Raw genomic sequence first — 17,373 nt, forward strand, 5'->3', positions numbered from 1 at the left:
GTTCACTAGCTGTTTAGGAAAAATAAATAATTTTATTGATTACCTGAATATTTGTGGTACAAATAAAACATCTCCTCGAAATTGTAACAGTACAGAAAAAAAGACATGAACAGGACAGTAATGTATTATAGCATATAGTGCTGAACTGATGCAGGGACAGTGACTTCAACTGTACAACATGTGAAGTCTTATCAAAATGCACATATTGCTAAATTATGTAAGTACTGTAATAAAGTTCTCTACCTTTTGATAGTGTCCCAAGATACTTGTAATAAAGTAAATACAGATATATATTTTTTATAGACGTTCCAAATATACAATGGAAATAAAATGCATTTTCTGACCCTCCCTTCCAGCACTTAGAGCCCAAAAGGGAAAAGCAGACAAGACATAGATCCCATTGAAATGGACCACCTGGCCAGCCCGACATCAGCTTGAAAACAAATTCCTAGTTTAAACATAAGGTTGCAATAGAAAGATCATTCATTACTGTCCTAAAAGTAGAGTGAGTGTTCGAACTACTAAAACGTCCTTCTATCTAATAATATTGAATATGAATAGATAGATAGATAGATAGATAGATAGATAGATAGATAGATAGATGGATGGATGGATGGATGGATGGATGGATGGATGGATAGATAGATAGATAGATAGATAGATAGATAGATAGATAGATAGATAGATAGATAGATAGATAGATAGATAGATAGATAGAAGGAGATACTGTAGCTAGAAGTAATATTGTATTCAATAACCTTCAGCTATTAAATAACATGCACAGAGATAGATAGATAGATAGATAGATAGATAGATAGATAGATAGATAGATAGATAGATAGATAGATAGATAGATAGATAGATAGATAGATAGATAGATAGATAGTAGGAGATACTGTAGCTAGAAGTAATATTGTATTCAATAACCTTCAGCTATTAAATAACATGCACAGAGATAGATAGATAGATAGATAGATAGATAGATAGATAGATAGATAGATAGATAGATAGATAGATAGATAGATAGGTAGATAGATTATAGATGATAGCTATTGAGAAGGAGGGTTGAAGAAATTAACAACCAAACGTGCATTGGAGTTAGTATGTTATTTTATATGTAAAAGAAGGACTATTTTCCTTGATGCAAATACCTCTATGCATGATTCAGTTAGCTGATTTCAAAGGAAAAGATATTAATGCAACATAGCCCTTATAAAAACAAAGGGATAAGCAGAAGAAAATTAACTGCAGATAAGACAGATTAACTGTCTAGTAAGAATATAGTTTGGAAAATGAGGAAGGGAGACAAAAAGTGACAGAGAGTAGAAATCATCACATACTGTGCCCTGAGCCTTTTACTGTAAATGTGTCATATTCCAGGAGCCACTTGAGAAAGTTGGATCGATCCACAGCCAGAAACGCACAAGAACCGTATGAACCTGGGAGACCTCCCCAGATCAGCTCTCACAGAACGAAACTTTCCTACTTTACCAGAGCTCTCTAGCAAGCAGCAAAACTTTTCAGCAACCTGCTTTTCTGTATGAGACCTGCTTTACCAAAGGGTTTTTTTTTTCTGCTTCCCTCTAACTGGTGGCACCCCCCCCCCCCCCCCTCCCTCTTCTACAGAGGAATGAAAGAGTTTAGGTGATGGGGGAGGGAAGGGGAGAGGACAGGGGAGATTGTGACACTGGGAGGGGAGGGAGAAGGGGGCAGAGAGTGGCAAGGCAGGGAAAGGGACCCTGCAATAGAAGGAGGGGTCTGGTGGGATGGGGAGAGGGCAGAGAGGAGTGGAAAGGGGCTCAGATTTCAGCCCTGCTGGGGGCAGGGGAGGACTAAGATGTGGGCATATACGTTGACTTGAAGGCATTGAGGACTATAACTTCAGTACCTTGGCCTCAGAGCAGACAGTACTAAGTTTCTGCTGGGGCCTGGTACTGGATTCTCCTTCTTTTCCCAAGAAGTCGGCTGCATGAGGACAAGATAACTTTTGGGGACAGCCAACCTCCTCCTCCCTTCCTCTTCATTTCTTCCCACAAAGATTCTGCATGTCTAACATTTAGACATGTTCAGCTTTGTGGATTCAAGGACTCTAGTGCTGTTCGCAGCCACACAAGTCATATTATTAGCGGTTGTCCGGTGCCAAGATGAAGATATCCGTAAGTTGCAATTTTTTTTCCCTCTTCAATTTATTTCTATCCTCTGCAGTGGTTAAAGAGCCTGGAAACGGTGAACTCTGACCTCCTGAAAAAAAATATTTATAGGTCCTCATAGCACTGAAGGGGTTAATGTCTTCCGAAGTTTAAAGGGACAAGTGGTGTGGCTGATTGGAAATAAATGCAGGCAAATAATATACATACTGTATGTTGATGGGCCATTGACAACAGATCAGAGTCTGGAAATGCACCAGAAATGTAATTTCCATGGGGGGCGAATTTAAAACATTTAAGGCTGCTGCATCTTTATTAGTAAGAGCATCCACATGGGGTTTGCACACTTGGCAGATGCAGTGCAGGCTTTGCTAATGGTGTGTTTAAATATACTATTATCTTCAGAAGAGAATGTGAATTACTACAATAGCAGCTATGAAAATTCAAATCTTTGTGTTTTCAGAACTGGCTATAATCAGATTAACGATCATGTAATTACAAGGTTGATATGGTTGGATACTGTTAAATACGAAAGGCTCCCTGTATATTTAAGGGCAATACGAGTGAATTAAAATAGTGCACAAAGAGAACCAACGAAACCATTTACAAAGTTGATGATTTGCAATTTCTAAAAATGGATACAGGAATGATTACAAATTCTACATAGTGATCCTACTGTACATACTAAAAAAGTATACAGAAGTGTTGCAGTTCAGCTGGGTAATTGTATCCGCTCTGAAACAGCTGAAATGACAATAAAAAGAGACTTTAAATGACACAGAGCTGTTTTAGGAGTTAAAATTCCTACCCTATTCACTGCTGAAAAGCTCAACCCTGATTGATAGTTGAAGAGATAAAAAAATAGGCTCTCTTGTCACTTTTTGACAAAACACAGACACCCACCTCTGGTGATCGCAAGTAAGGTGCTACCAGTAATAAAGGGGGAACACAGGAGCTGCATTCCTGGGGAAATTGATAGCTAACCGTTTTTTGAGGCTCAAAAACGGAACCTTCCCACCACAGGCCACCTGAAGGTTGAAACACATTCCTGGGACCTCCATTTGTTCCAAACAGCCCCTTAAAATAGATTCTCTTATACACATATGTCTTCAGAAGCCCTCTTTTCTAGGCAAGCTGGAACCAATGCATAGCAGATTGCAATCTACTTTATAAATACAAAATGTAATTATCAGGCAATTTTTCCCAATATTCTGTGCCCATATAGTATTCCCCATATGATTGATATTCTCAATAAATACTATTGTAAAATTGTAATATAAACTTTTTTTTTTGTTTGCTTTTGCTCTGCACATTGTTATAATTTTTTTATTTTTTTTAAACCACTGGCTGAAAATAGTGGAATATATGAGAAAACACCTGGCTACGATGCAGTCTGGGCATTTCTTCTAGATAAATGCTGGAAGCTTTATTTCTTAGCAGAAATTTTTTAACTTGCTTGGGCAGGTTCCCAAAGGTAAAAAAAAAAAAAATTCCTTTACGAGTGCTTTTGAGTCTTCACATACTACAGATTGGAAAGCCATTGCATGGCTCGTATGGAAAAGGCATGTTTTCTTGACTATTTGCCATTTTTCTTTTGTTGTTGGATTCAATCTTCCATTCCATCAAAAAAAAGGTCTTATACTGAAAATCACATCTGCAGAAAATGAATATGCAGACAGAGACAATGTATAAATAACATGTTAAAGCAGCCTGCTAACATCTTTTAAAAATGATTGCTAGTGCAGAGTAAATGAGTACTTCAGTATTAGGTGACACCTTTTTTTATTTGAACTAACAATTGATATTATAAGATGAGCTTTCGAGAGTTCTCCTCTCTTCCTCAGGTCACAATACTGATTTACACAGATTCCACGAATCCATCAAATGTATGGAGGAATCCATGTAAATCAGTATTGTGACCTGAGGAAGAGAGGAGAACACTCGAAAGCTCATCTTATAATATCAATTGTTAGTTCAAATTAAAAAGGTATCACCTAATACTAAAGTACTCATTTACTCTGCACTAATGCAACTGGACAACACAGCTATTTCTATTGAATTCAAAAATAAGTGAGTAACTCAGTATGTTGCAGCTAGAAATATATCTATGTTGCTACCTTAGAGGCTATTCAAATTGCTGTAAATGTAACAACGCTGTAATAACTGCAGTTGCCTTAGAAAATAGATATACTGTAGTCAACATTTGTAAAGTAGAGTAACCTTGCATGTTATGAATGAATAACATTAGTGTAATAATGTGTGAACCCTGTAGGTGAGGGCCCTGCAATGCATCGATTTGACATTGTTGCAGGACACTGTTGCATAGAAGGGGTTAATCATCTTTCCATGTGTGTTAGTATGAATACCTATGATTTGGGCTATGAGATAAGAGACGCAAATTGATTTAAAAAGTACATTATTCAAAATCCGTAAATCTCTTATTTATTTGTTTGTTTAAAAAAAAAGTACTTTTCTGACTTGGAGATTTATAAAGATGGTTAAAAGAGGAAGAGCTGTGGTCTTATTTAAAGGCTCCAATTCAGTATTGTGACACTTTGTTTGCACTGGGAGGATTGGCAGCAATGGTTTCCAGATGGAGTTGAAATGCTGCCCATATTTATTTAAACTGGCCCCTGACAGTGAAATGTGAATTGGGACCTCTGTGTAGTCCATAAAAAGGACCATTCATTAAGGGTCCTCTGGGCTACCCAAGCCTGGGCATGGGACCTAAGGGGAGCAGCAAGAGTCTACTGAAGATCACTACCGGAGTAACAATGGATCAGTACTACCTCCTTTGTCACACCATAGCATTTATATTATTTTTTTATAACATTTTTTAAATATATATATAAAAGAAATTAGTCGATGTGCACCACAATTCCCAAAGTATCACTTTATTGAACCAAAAAATATTATTTTAGATTTTAGATTAAATGTATATATTTTTTTATTTTACTTATAGTATGCATTTTATTTACAGTAGTTTTTCATCCCTATTAGCTGCTGTACTTATTGGGCCAGCACTGGATAGCTCCAGAAAGGAGCAATGCTGCAGCTTCATTCAAAGTATTTTCTATAGCTACGCAATGTCACTCTTTTACTAGGGAAACCCGAAGTTATTAACAATTCACCATAGTTCATGTTGTTGTATTATATTACAGCTTCCTAAACTTCCAGCCAACATATATTATGCGGAAGCACCCCCAGGAAGTCTCTACAGTATATGTGAACTTAATTCACCTTCATGTCTTTTTGAAGCAACACTGCCCCCCTCTGGCACAGTGTCACACTACACACATGCAGTAGTATTATAGATAGACATTGCAGGGAACAAACTGAAGAGTGCCCTGTTTTCAATGCAAGTGAAAAACTTTTAATACAATATTTTAGAAAGGTATTTTACAAGAATTCTTTAAGATTTCTCTCAACCAATGATATGACCGGGAGATTCTCAAGGAGTTATCAAAGTTGCTGATTATACAGTATGTCTAATTTAAAAAAAAAAAAATATATATATATATATATATATATATATATTTATTTTTTTTACATATATATTTGAGACTAAAGGTTTATATGACCCTATTATGATGGAATGTTTTTCTTTTTTTCATTTTATTTTCTTTGCTTCCTCTCTTCCTCTGCTGCCTCTTCTTCACCTTTTTAACCCTCCACACTTTGGTACAGTGGACGCAGGGAGCTGCGTACAGGATGGGCAGAGGTATAGTGATAAAGATGTGTGGAAACCAGAGCCCTGCCAAATCTGTGTCTGTGACACTGGGACTATTCTCTGCGACGAGATAATCTGCGAGGATACTAAAGACTGCCCCAATGCCGAGATCCCCTTCGGAGAATGCTGCCCCATCTGTCCTACTGAGCAGTCCTCCTCCACCGCCAGTGGTCGTAATTTATTTATTTCTGTTCCATAAATAAATTACTTGAGCATACCTTACCTATGGATGAAACACTTCTCTTTAACAGATTGGGCATCCATAGATCCCTGCTGGATTTTAAAAGGCCACCTCTGGTTTATTCTTCTGCCTCTTGTATAAAGGTCAAACATGCATTATATATATATATGTATATATATATATATATATATATATATATATATATATATATATATATATATATATATACATATATATATATATATTGAGCAGGTAGTTGGCACTCCAATTGAAATAATCAATAGAACTAGTGCATGTCACATATAGATAGTATAGGTATACGATACCAATGGTGAGACCACGAGCATTGGCTTAGGGGTTCCATGTCATAATAGAGGTAAGACAAAAGTTGGCACTGTGTGCTCATTTGCATGTCATTTCCCAGAATCCCTTGCTGCAGTGGAAGCACTGTATGCTAGGTGATAATGGTGAAAGAAGGAAAAAACGAATGGCGCACAGCCAGGGAGCCAGGTGTGGAGTAAAACTGCTTCTTTATTGGTGCATGCAGCGAGACAAGTAATCCCCTTGGTGGGACAAAGACAGGAACCTCCTACGCGTTTCGGACCTGGGGGTCCTTTATCAAGGAGTGTGGGATGTGCTGGGATAAGGCACCTTATATACCTGGTTAATGATAGGTAAATTGAAGAAATCTGCGCAAGATTAGCACATTCGCCCCGTGCGCATGCGCGTGACGTCACTCATGGCGCCGCATCCACTACCCGAGGGATTGTGGGTAAGAAGCGCCCATAGTGAATGTCCGCGCATGCTCAGAATGGAGCGTGAGGCCAACAAGGCTTATCCGGTCTGTATGTCTACTCCTGCCCATAGTGACGTCACCGCGGGACTCTGATAGGCCGATACATGTCGCTGCATCACCAATGATAGTGCTGGACAGCCGACATTGCACCAATCACATCAGATCCCCTGCGCTCACACTAAAGGCTATCGTAGTATACAGGACCTGGAATGAAAAATATATAAAACGCTAACTAATACCCCACAGCAGGGACAAATCAATATAATCACATTATTAGATGTAGCTGCTGTAAGTGGTTATACTTATCCATGCCAATCCCACATATAAAAGACATACAGTTTGACATATATCACACCTTAAAAAAACAACAAACAATCCCCATTATGCATTGAATATGCATTTTGAAACATTGTTCGGAACATGTATTTATAAAAGAATTAAATTAAAAACAAAATATACAATTAGCAAGACTTTTTTGTATGTCTTCTCTTCAATGTCCCCAAGGTTGAGGAAGAACAAATGTATGATACTTTTATACAAGCAATTATTCATTATAAAGCTCTAATTCACTATTAAACAATCTACATAATTGATATAGCATAAGCAAGTTGTATTTCCAACTGATGGCGACTTACAGTACTTAGTATTATAATTACAATTTTATAGTTGTGATTTATACCACTACCATATAGTTTATAAATTTTGAAAGGGTTCCCCAATTGTTTTGAGGTAAAGTGCAACCTAGTCAAAGCAAGACCACCATGAAATATCTCAAACAGAGGAAACAGTAGTATGCTTGGAAAATGATGCCATTATTTTCTGTCTGAGACTATTTTAATGCAGTTAATTAATGTTTTTGCAAAAAATGGGACAGGTTCCATTCTACATTTAGACCGCAGGGAGTTCTGGTCTGAAGCATGAATATCCAGTAAGCCTCCCTGCGGTCCAGGAGGTTGAGCAAATCACCTCCTCTTTCCTTAGAGAAGATTCTCTCAATTCCCTGAACTTTAAGCCCATTGATGTTACCTTTAGGGCAATGTGTAAAATGTAAAATGTTTCTCTTTCATCTGATAATGGTGAAAGGCAGGGTTGCAGACCTGTCTATGACATGTGAATGTGCTCACAAGTAATATTTTTATTTGCTATACAGTATATATATATATATATATATATATATATATGTGAATTTGTAGAATTTGATCACCATGTAGTACACTTTGGTAACCCTCAATTAAGGATGACGTCAAAAAGAGTAGACTGAGCCTATATGTGCTTATTTAATTTTTTGGTTTTAAACCACAAGTCTAAGCTTTTATGGTTTATAATGACAGGCAGAATAGGAGCAGATACTATATAAATCTTATGTAACTATAAATATGTTAGAGAAATTAAACATTTGATGTTCCCTAAAACAGATAAAAGAGCTCTTTATCTATGAGGCAGAAGTTAAACTGGTATTTGAGGTTCCCTTTGTAAGGCTTACCTACACAGGTTACACTGTAATTGTTAACAGTATTTATATGTTTCATTACAATCCTGTGTGAGTAATGAGCTATTGCATTGCTCCTTAGATACAAAATGTATGTTTAACAATGCTAAATGAAGCTTTTAACAACTTTAATATCCATGTTTGTTTTGTTGGCTTCCTGTAACTAACTTAAATTGCTACTTCCTGTCTATTTACTGATATTAGAAATGGCAAAACCATTTCGTTTTGTGAGTTGAACAGATCAGCTCTCAGATTTTACCATGACAAAATCTATTTGAATGTACAATCACTTTGCATTAATATGCATTAATGTGCATTCAAATGTGCTTGTTTACCTTTTCCCTGCTGGAAAGAGCAGATGCATTGCACACAATCTTGCTTCCCGCTGCAGTGAAAGAGTCAATTGCCCCCAGCATTACTTAGACAAAATCATACTTGCCTTCATCAGCCCTGATCACAATTCCTACTTGAATGGAACAAGTGGAGTTTTGTGGGAAATGTTACACCCCAAGAAGGCCTTCCCTGTGTCCAACCTCTGTCTTTGGTTCTACTGTCTGTCTTTATCTGTGTCAATCGAAACACTGTATGTTGATTTCTCTTAAGAGTTTCATGTATCTAAATGTTAAAACTGACACGGCAGAATCTAACTGTTCTTCTTTTTTGTCTCTTTGAACAGGGCAAGGAGGGCCCAAGGTAAATTATTTTTATTATGTCTCTTAATTCTGTTCATTAGCGAGGACTAAGTGATATTAGTCTGGAACCATAGCAAAACGCCTTAGCAAGAGCAAGATGACAATACGATACGAGCAGAAGTTTCAGTAGCTCTCTCCTGATATTAAAATACTTCACTGGTAGTTTAAACTGTTACTATATCCTTAAGGTATTTGCTACTTTGGCTGCTAAACTACAGGCAGATGTTGTGCCAAGAGGCAGTGAAACTATAGCAAGTGCGCTCGACCTGATGATGTCAAACCAAGTGCAATAGATTTTAATGCTAATTGAATAATTTGGGTTTAACTGTTTCTCTACTGAAGACAAATGTCAAAGTTAACACATTCTGCATTTATGTAAAAAGTATTTTGAAGTCGACCAGAGTATAATTTTTTGTTTTTTTGTTTACATTTTCAGGGACAGAAAGGTGAACCTGGTGATATTAGAGATGTAAGTGTTTTATTCCTGAAGTGAGCATTTTATGAAAAGATCACTTTGAGGCATCTGGAAAACAGAGCATACTACTGTGTTTCTGTATAATAAACAGTGTTTATGTGCTTTTTCTTATGTAGGTTTTAGGACCAAGAGGACCTCCTGGACCACAGGTAGAACCCTCTATTTTGATAATATCCTATGGGAAGGGAACATTTTAAATATAGATATTTCCGTTCATGACGATGTATCATTCCTTTCATGATGATTATGTCGTCCATATTGATATGTTATTATCATTATTGTGTTCCAGGGACCTTTTGGTGAACAAGGTGCTAGAGGTCATCGAGGTGAAAAGGGTGAACATGTAAGTGTAATGAGCGAAACAAGGAATAAAATTAAATCAAGTAGCACAAAGCTGACTTCACCCACATCCATAGCGGTGCTGCAAGACTAGGACACAATGTAACATGTTTCATTTCCATCCTGTGTTCTGCTTAGGGTGCTCCCGGACCCCGTGGAAGAGATGGCGAACCCGGTACTCCTGGTAACCCCGGAGCCCATGGCCCACCTGGACCCCCTGGCCTTGGCGGAGTAAGTAGGCTTGATCCTCATACACAGCCCTCACCACAAATCAGCAGCATTCACACAACAGCCACATACAAGCCAATAACATTTTCTCCAGCTTTCAAAACTCGGCAGTGCATTGAAAGCCTTCACTGTTGCAGAATAAGGCACAACAGCCGTTCTTTGTAATCACAGTTTGTTTGCATTTCTCTGACACAAAATATCTCCTATGCCCAGTAGCTTTTTTTTACTCAATGTATTTTATTGGCCTATATACAAGCAGACGACTGCTCAATTTATAAACAGGCTCATTAATGCCCTGGCATTTCATCGCAACTTGAATATCCTACTGTTGCATACATTAGATGCTATTTAATCAGCACATATTAAACAGCAAAGAAGGGTGAGTAGCCGTGTTGGTCCTTTCTTCCAAGTAGTAACATGTAGCGATATCGAAGAAGGACACTGAAAGGTTCAAAAACTTGTAACATTTCCCCTACAGTACCAATAAAAGGTAGCATGCCCCCTGCTCCCTCCTTTGTTACCACATATTAAACAGGGGTTGACTTTCACATAGAGATAATGATTACAATATACATTCTATAAAATTTCCAATTAAACATGGCGAACAATGAAATACTACAGTGAGTCTGTCCTGAGTCTGATGTAGGTTCATGAGTATCAACTCCATTGTCGATGAACAATGAATGGTATAACAAAGTCATTTAATGGTTAAAGTAGCAATACTGTTTGATTTACAGACGTGAAGACTTTTTCATTTACACAGTTCTATTCCCACTCTTTTTATTAAAAAAAAATCATCTTTATATTTGAAAGAATCCCTCCTTTTCTGTTTTTAAATAAAAATATTACATGCATCTTTCTAAAACACAGTCTAAAAAAACTTGGCTCTAATGTTTAATAGACTCAGAATGTTTTCAGATTCTGCACAGTTTAACTACTTTTTAAGACACTTCTTTAGATAGAAGCTTTATAAAGAAATTCTGGGGTGTCAACTTAGTTTTACATTCAACTATTAATTGAAAAAGAATCAACTCCAACATTTAATTCTCAGATCAACAGGAACATTGTTTTAACACTGCTCTCTCTTTAAAACATCCCCTGGTAGACTGGTGTGTGTGTGTGTATTTCCGCCCATAATAAAATTAATGTTATTAAAGAAAATAAATCAGTAGCTGCTGATGTTAATATAAGGCCACGATTATCGTCTGCACTTGCGCGTGTCCACGCACGCGCCCATCGCAACGCAGGCGCCTCTCGCACGAGCGATGTGTGATCTTGGCTGCAGGAGATTGAGGAGGCGATGGGGAGGCGTGGTGGAGGCGTGGCGGACGGGTCACGGAGCTGGTTCGCCCTCATTGGCCGAACCGGTCATGCAACGCTGACATTACACGACTGCGCTTGAAAAGACACATTTTATGTCTTTTCAAAACGTGGTCCCGCCGTCGCGCTCCGTCGTGCGTGCTCGCGCACACTAGGGACGGCCGCATAGGGATTAGCCATTTGTGTTTGTCGCGCGGGCGCCAGCACCCTTGCACTGGGTATAATCTCAGCCTAACATAACCTGTAGAAGATGGGCCTAGCAATGCAATAAACTGCAATGCACCTGTTAACACCCCAAGCAGCTATTTGGGTAATTGTAGAGCATGATCACTACCACCACACAAAGGAAATCTACAATTTGACACCAATCTGAAACTATTCTTCTTTCAGAACAGTATATAACACATTATTATGACACAATACAAACACGGTCTGGTGAGGGATTGATACATTCTACTGTGTGAAAGAGTTCTGTGATTAACTTTCAAGCAAAATATTATTTACAGGCAGGTTTCCCCCCCTACACAGGAGTCAGGAGGCAGCCATATTTGTGATATTTAAATTATTGGGGGTATTGGAGATTCTTATCTCATCTCAGATAATGTTTCACTGGGGTTTTGTGTCTGCCTTCCTCTGGATCAATATACTGTAAATACAAATGTAGGATAATTATCTGTCGTCTACATTTAACATGGTTGAACTAGAAGGACATATGTCTTTTTTCAACAGTCTATATTGAAATCTGTTATTAATCCTATAGATTTCTCATCTATTCAATTTTATTCTGCTGTTTTACATGTTAGCACCAAAGAAAATGACAGGGTTGCGCTTATCCTGCGGAAGCAGAAGTCAAAGGGCTTAATAATACATACCAAATCTCTGCAGCCTCTCATGGGAGTCCAGTGTAGAAATAGCATAAACGTATGGAATGGCTCACTCCAGACTCATAAGGAGAAAATTATTTAATTGTATTGTTTATTTTGAATATCTGCCATATTGTACATAGACTTTCTTTAACACATTGATACTACTATTCAAAAGGGGTTTAGCTTGTCTTTAACATTTGCAGATGAGCATGTCTGATGATGAGATAAAAAAAATAATAGTTCATCAAAGATTAAACAAATTGTAGAAGACTAAATAACATGATTATTGTCCTATTTGAAGCATTAAATAAAAAGGAGTTAAATAGTAAAACAATTGAAAACTGTTTTCTCAGTATCGACCTTTCTTTTACAAGGCACCCAAATATACTGTATGTGATCAAATTGCTGTGGTACCCATTAGGTTATTGATAGGTCAAGTTCATATAAACCTGGTTAAAACTAAAATAAAATACCTAATGAATACTTCTTTTTACATTTATAGTTGCATTCACAGTTTATTATACAGTAATAGCAGGGTTATTCAATATAATTGCAAATGGCTTGTGCTCCTATGCATTTGATTTAAATTCTAAATCTATGAACAATAATACAACATTCACACTTCAAGTTAGGCTGAGTTAGGCTGAATTAGGCTGAGTCCATGGTCAGCGCTTAGGCGCTGACCCATGCTGAGGCGCACTGACACTTGTCAGTGAGCCCCTACAGCCGCAATGAGAGCGGCTTTAGCAGGGGCTCGCGCATGCTTCCACAGGCGTACCACTTAAATTTTTTTTAGTTTTGGCGTTCACGGGAGCGCAGGGCCGGTCACGTGAGCAGTTCGCCCAATGAGGGCGAACCAGCTCCGTGACATCACTGGCCCGCCCCCCGACACGCCCCCAGACGGCGCGCGAACTAAGGCCAGGGAAAGCACACGCTTTCCCTCAGCCTCAGCGCACCTCCGCATGGCTGGAGTCACCATGGACTCAGCCTAAGGCTGAGTTAGGCTGTGGCATCTGAATGACATGGCACACTGGCTAAGAAACAGTAACCTAGGAACATATCAAATATAAATTAATCTGTAGCCCATGATGACCTATGAAGAACATTTAATGAAAGTGCACAAAGTATTTTTTGCACCAGTTTCAAAGCTAGAAGACATGATTAGACGCCCTTTAAAGTCCATTTAAATATGGGGAGTGAATATGTGAAGAGAGCAGATAAAGCCGGCAGTAAAACATGTCTGATTATTTCAGAGCTCAGATAATATTGACAATGCAAACCTGGTCAAGCATATATTATGATTTGTAATAAGGCTATACATTATTTTAATAGATGGCAGTGAATGCAAATGCAGTAAAGCAATATAAGGTTAATAGCGGTTAAATAAAAAAAAAGGCAGGTGTAGGTATACACATCTGTAAAATATGTAAGCCTTTTACATCTATATTGTATTTCCATTTTCCTATTGTTCATTCATATTAATTGGCATGAACGACTGCATTACTCTTTATTCTCTGACTGCTCTGTTGAGCTGTTTGCTCTCTCTGGGAAACTGAAAAAAGGGATAGTATTATTAATTATAACATGTCCTTTGGTATTATTTATTATTACATGTCCTTTGGTATTATTTATTATTACATGTCCTTTGGTATTATTTATTATTACATGTCCTTTGGTATTATTTATTATTACAAGACTTTATAGAAATCTATGCTTTGGAAGAAGCTGGCGCACGCCAGTCTGAATAAATATGAATTTATTTTAAACAAATTGACATTTCGGTGTCTTATTTTGCACTTGCATCAGGATCGGTCCTGATGAACGTGTAGAATAAGACACTGAAACGTCGATTTGTCTAAAATAAGCTCATATTTATTCAGACTGGCGTGCGCCGGCTTCTTCCAAAACATAGATTTATATAAAGACATGTAATAATAAATAATACCAAATGCACATAATACAAAATACATATGAATTGTATTCGCCCAATCAGAATATTGCCTGAATCCTAATGAAGTTATGTCATTGTGTCTGCAGGGCTTTGCTGCTCAGATGACAGGAGGTTTTGACGAGAAAGCCGGCGGTGCTCAAATGGGTGTTATGCAAGGACCAATGGTAAGAAGTTTAATGTACTTGCCCTAAAAACAACCTATGAATTTAGTAGTGGAGCCACCTAGAGGACTGGATTAGTATAGCTGTACTACACTTCCTGACAAAAGGCCAAGAAAGACTACAATACAAAGTAATTATGTCATTTAGATTATACGGATCAGTGTAAATTGCTTTGTTCTTTCATCTCTTTCCCAGTTTGTTTAAAGACAGAAGCCACAAAGCTGAAGTCTAATATTACACAAGTTAACATAATGCACGATGTGTTTAAAGGTTGGTTGCTCTTGGACTGGAAGTTTAAACACACAGACAGCAGTTACTGCTTTACAGAATCCCCAAGAACTCAACAGGAAATGTCTGTATTCCAGCCGTTCTTGGCAAGCACTAAATGAAACCTGGAACTGGTAAACATGGCTGCTTTCCAGAATAAAGCTTCTAAGAAACGTGTAAATAAGTGACTTAGTATAAACAAACGGTGTACAGTTAGATACCAAGTAGCTATACAGGGCTCTACAGAGGAGCATTGATTTCCTTCTCAGTATTTTTCCAACTGTGATTCCTAAAACTTGTGTTTTAATCATGCGTTCATTTTATTATAGGGCCCCATGGGACCGAGAGGACCCCCTGGTCCCTCAGGCGCTCCTGTAAGTATTTCTATATTTTAACCAAGTTTGATTTAATTTTGTTTAATTGGCACTTTTGTCATATGAAGTCTAAAATGTGTTAATTGGTTTTAATTTTAGGGACCTCAAGGTTTCCAAGGCAACCCTGGGGAACCTGGTGAACCTGGCGCTGGTGTGAGTAATCAGATCTCTTCCTTACATATTAGCACTGGCAGTCAACTAATAGGGGCGCAACGAGTGTGTTAAAGTAAATGTAATTGCCATGAGTAAATCAGCTTCCAGCTGTGAAAGGGGCTGTCTGCTATAATAATTATTCTTGGAGGCAGCATTAAGCACGGAATATCACTGCTTTCCCACCAGCCTTGTCTTTTCCAAAGTGGTATAATAAAGTTTAAGATTCAACAGCCGGGATCCATCAAGCCATTGGCTTGGAAGGCATTACCGCCTGATGGAGGTGTGATATCCCTCATTATGGTTTCATGAACCCCAGTCATAATATCCTTTATTCCCAAGATACAAAAGCAGGTGTCTAAGATGGTAAACCATAAGCATAGACCCAACAATAAACACGGGGCTATTATGGCTTTGTCTAAGTCTTTTGTTTCTGGTTGTAACTTAATACAGATCTCATGGTACATTTAGAATATATGGGATTTCTTACAATGTCTATACTGTACGGTTTGAAATGCAAACAGACTATCTTTATTTGAACTCTTCTAAGGAATGCAACCTAGCATTACATAGACACAAAACTGATGTGTCTGAGGCTGTCTGTACTAACATATTTTCACAATGTTAATCTAAACACATTAATTCATTTACACTTTACAATATTTTCCTATATATATCCTTTGATGCAGAACAGGTAGATTATGTCGTCCGCTGTTTGGTATTTCCACATATATAATTCTTCCTTATGTTCAGTAATACTTATGTAGGTGGGTTGGTTAGAGATTACAGTTTTCTTACCTGTCTAGCACCAAAAACTCTTGTCTTCAAAGTACGTTACCAATGTCCTCAGAGATATAGCCAACACAAATACCAAGCAGTCACCAATATGAAACTCATTATCACTGTATGTACATTAGCATGAAAGAATAAAGCAACACACAACAACACTTCTAACCTCTTTCCTGTAGGGGGAGCGCTCTAGCAGTGGAGGGACGGAATAAAGTTCTCAAGAAACTTGACATTTGTCTAGAATTGTGTCTTATTGGATTTGTTTCTTTAATTGTAGGGCCCTATGGGTCCCCGTGGTCCTCCTGGTCCGTCTGGAAAGCCCGGTGATGATGTAAGATTTTTTTTTTTATTTCAAACAAAAATGAGCATTTACGCACCCAAGACAAAATGAAATCAAGTGCAGTATTAACATTAGCTGACTGATGCGAGGCTCGATGGAGCCATCCTTTATAGCAATATACACAGTACCAATGTACTGTATACACTGCTGTGCAAAGTAGACACATAAATGACTGCCACAAAGATTGTACAATGTACCTCGGTTACAAAGATGAAAAATGGCACCATGATGACCAGAATTACATAGAGTATTAATAATAGGGCTGTTTCCAGTGTCTGCTGCCATTGGAAGAACGTTCCCTGCTTAGATTGTCTTGTGTACGTGTAGAAACAAACTGATGTTCCCTTCTGTGTCCCAGGGTGAAGCTGGCAAACCTGGCAAATCTGGTGAACGTGGGCCCCCAGGACCCCAGGTAAAATTCAAAGAGTTGGATGATACGGGGAGGTCACTGCTCCTTCTTCGCCTTAATGTGGCAATACAGTTTGCATTTTTTTAATAGATGCAGCATGATTAGCTTTAAAGGACTTTACTTACCTACACTTCCCGATCGATCCGGTCTCCCGTAATCGATCGGTATGATCCTGCTTCCCAGGGTTTACATTACAGTATGGCCGCCTATTCCAAAACAGGAAGCGTGGTGTCTTTCTAAATGCTATTGCAACCCAAGGAAGCTGAATCCATTAAACCTCGTTAAAAAGGGCATGAAGAGTAAGTGAAAGGGAGGAGACATGCAGTAAATATTATCTAATACTACACAACTCGTTTTAAAAGAATATAATAGGATTTTGCATGTAAGCTTAATACATTAAAACTCATTATAAAGGACACAAAGAGTGTGAGGGGGAGGCAGTAATGTATTATGTAATACTACACAACTGATATAATAAAAAAGCACAAATACGATTTTGCATGTACAGTATTGCTGCTTTAAATCCCATCACAATATGAAAATTGCTCATTGCTTAAAATAAATGTCACCCACTAATCTGAGCGATCCTGATGAGTCATGCGTTTTATGGGCTTACATTAATTCAGTCTACTTATATCCAGTATATCTGATTGATGGGAGCTTAGCAAA

At 38.0% G+C, this 17,373-nt stretch overlaps 1 protein-coding gene across 2 annotated transcripts in view; it reads left to right on the forward strand.

Annotated features, from left to right (window-relative positions):
* The first annotated feature begins 1,779 nt into the window (after window positions 1–1,779).
* The window catches only part of COL2A1 (collagen type II alpha 1 chain), a 55,552-nt gene continuing 39,958 nt past the window's right edge, over window positions 1,780–17,373 (forward strand). Inside the window, exons 1-12 of one of the 2 annotated variants that reach the window (XM_075591677.1) lie at window positions 1,780–2,156; window positions 5,835–6,047; window positions 9,020–9,036; window positions 9,472–9,504; window positions 9,627–9,659; window positions 9,800–9,853; window positions 9,988–10,080; window positions 14,301–14,378; window positions 14,972–15,016; window positions 15,116–15,169; window positions 16,233–16,286; window positions 16,654–16,707. In XM_075591677.1, coding sequence (XP_075447792.1) covers window positions 2,063–2,156; window positions 5,835–6,047; window positions 9,020–9,036; window positions 9,472–9,504; window positions 9,627–9,659; window positions 9,800–9,853; window positions 9,988–10,080; window positions 14,301–14,378; window positions 14,972–15,016; window positions 15,116–15,169; window positions 16,233–16,286; window positions 16,654–16,707 — 822 coding nt within the window. In that variant the 5' untranslated portion in view covers window positions 1,780–2,062. The remainder of the gene's footprint in view (window positions 2,157–5,834; window positions 6,048–9,019; window positions 9,037–9,471; window positions 9,505–9,626; window positions 9,660–9,799; window positions 9,854–9,987; window positions 10,081–14,300; window positions 14,379–14,971; window positions 15,017–15,115; window positions 15,170–16,232; window positions 16,287–16,653; window positions 16,708–17,373) is intronic. The other variant, XM_075591678.1, reaches the window with a different exon arrangement.

The sequence above is a fragment of the Ascaphus truei genome, chromosome 3, assembly GCF_040206685.1.
Source record: "Ascaphus truei isolate aAscTru1 chromosome 3, aAscTru1.hap1, whole genome shotgun sequence".
NCBI classification, from domain to species: Eukaryota; Metazoa; Chordata; class Amphibia; order Anura; family Ascaphidae; genus Ascaphus; species Ascaphus truei.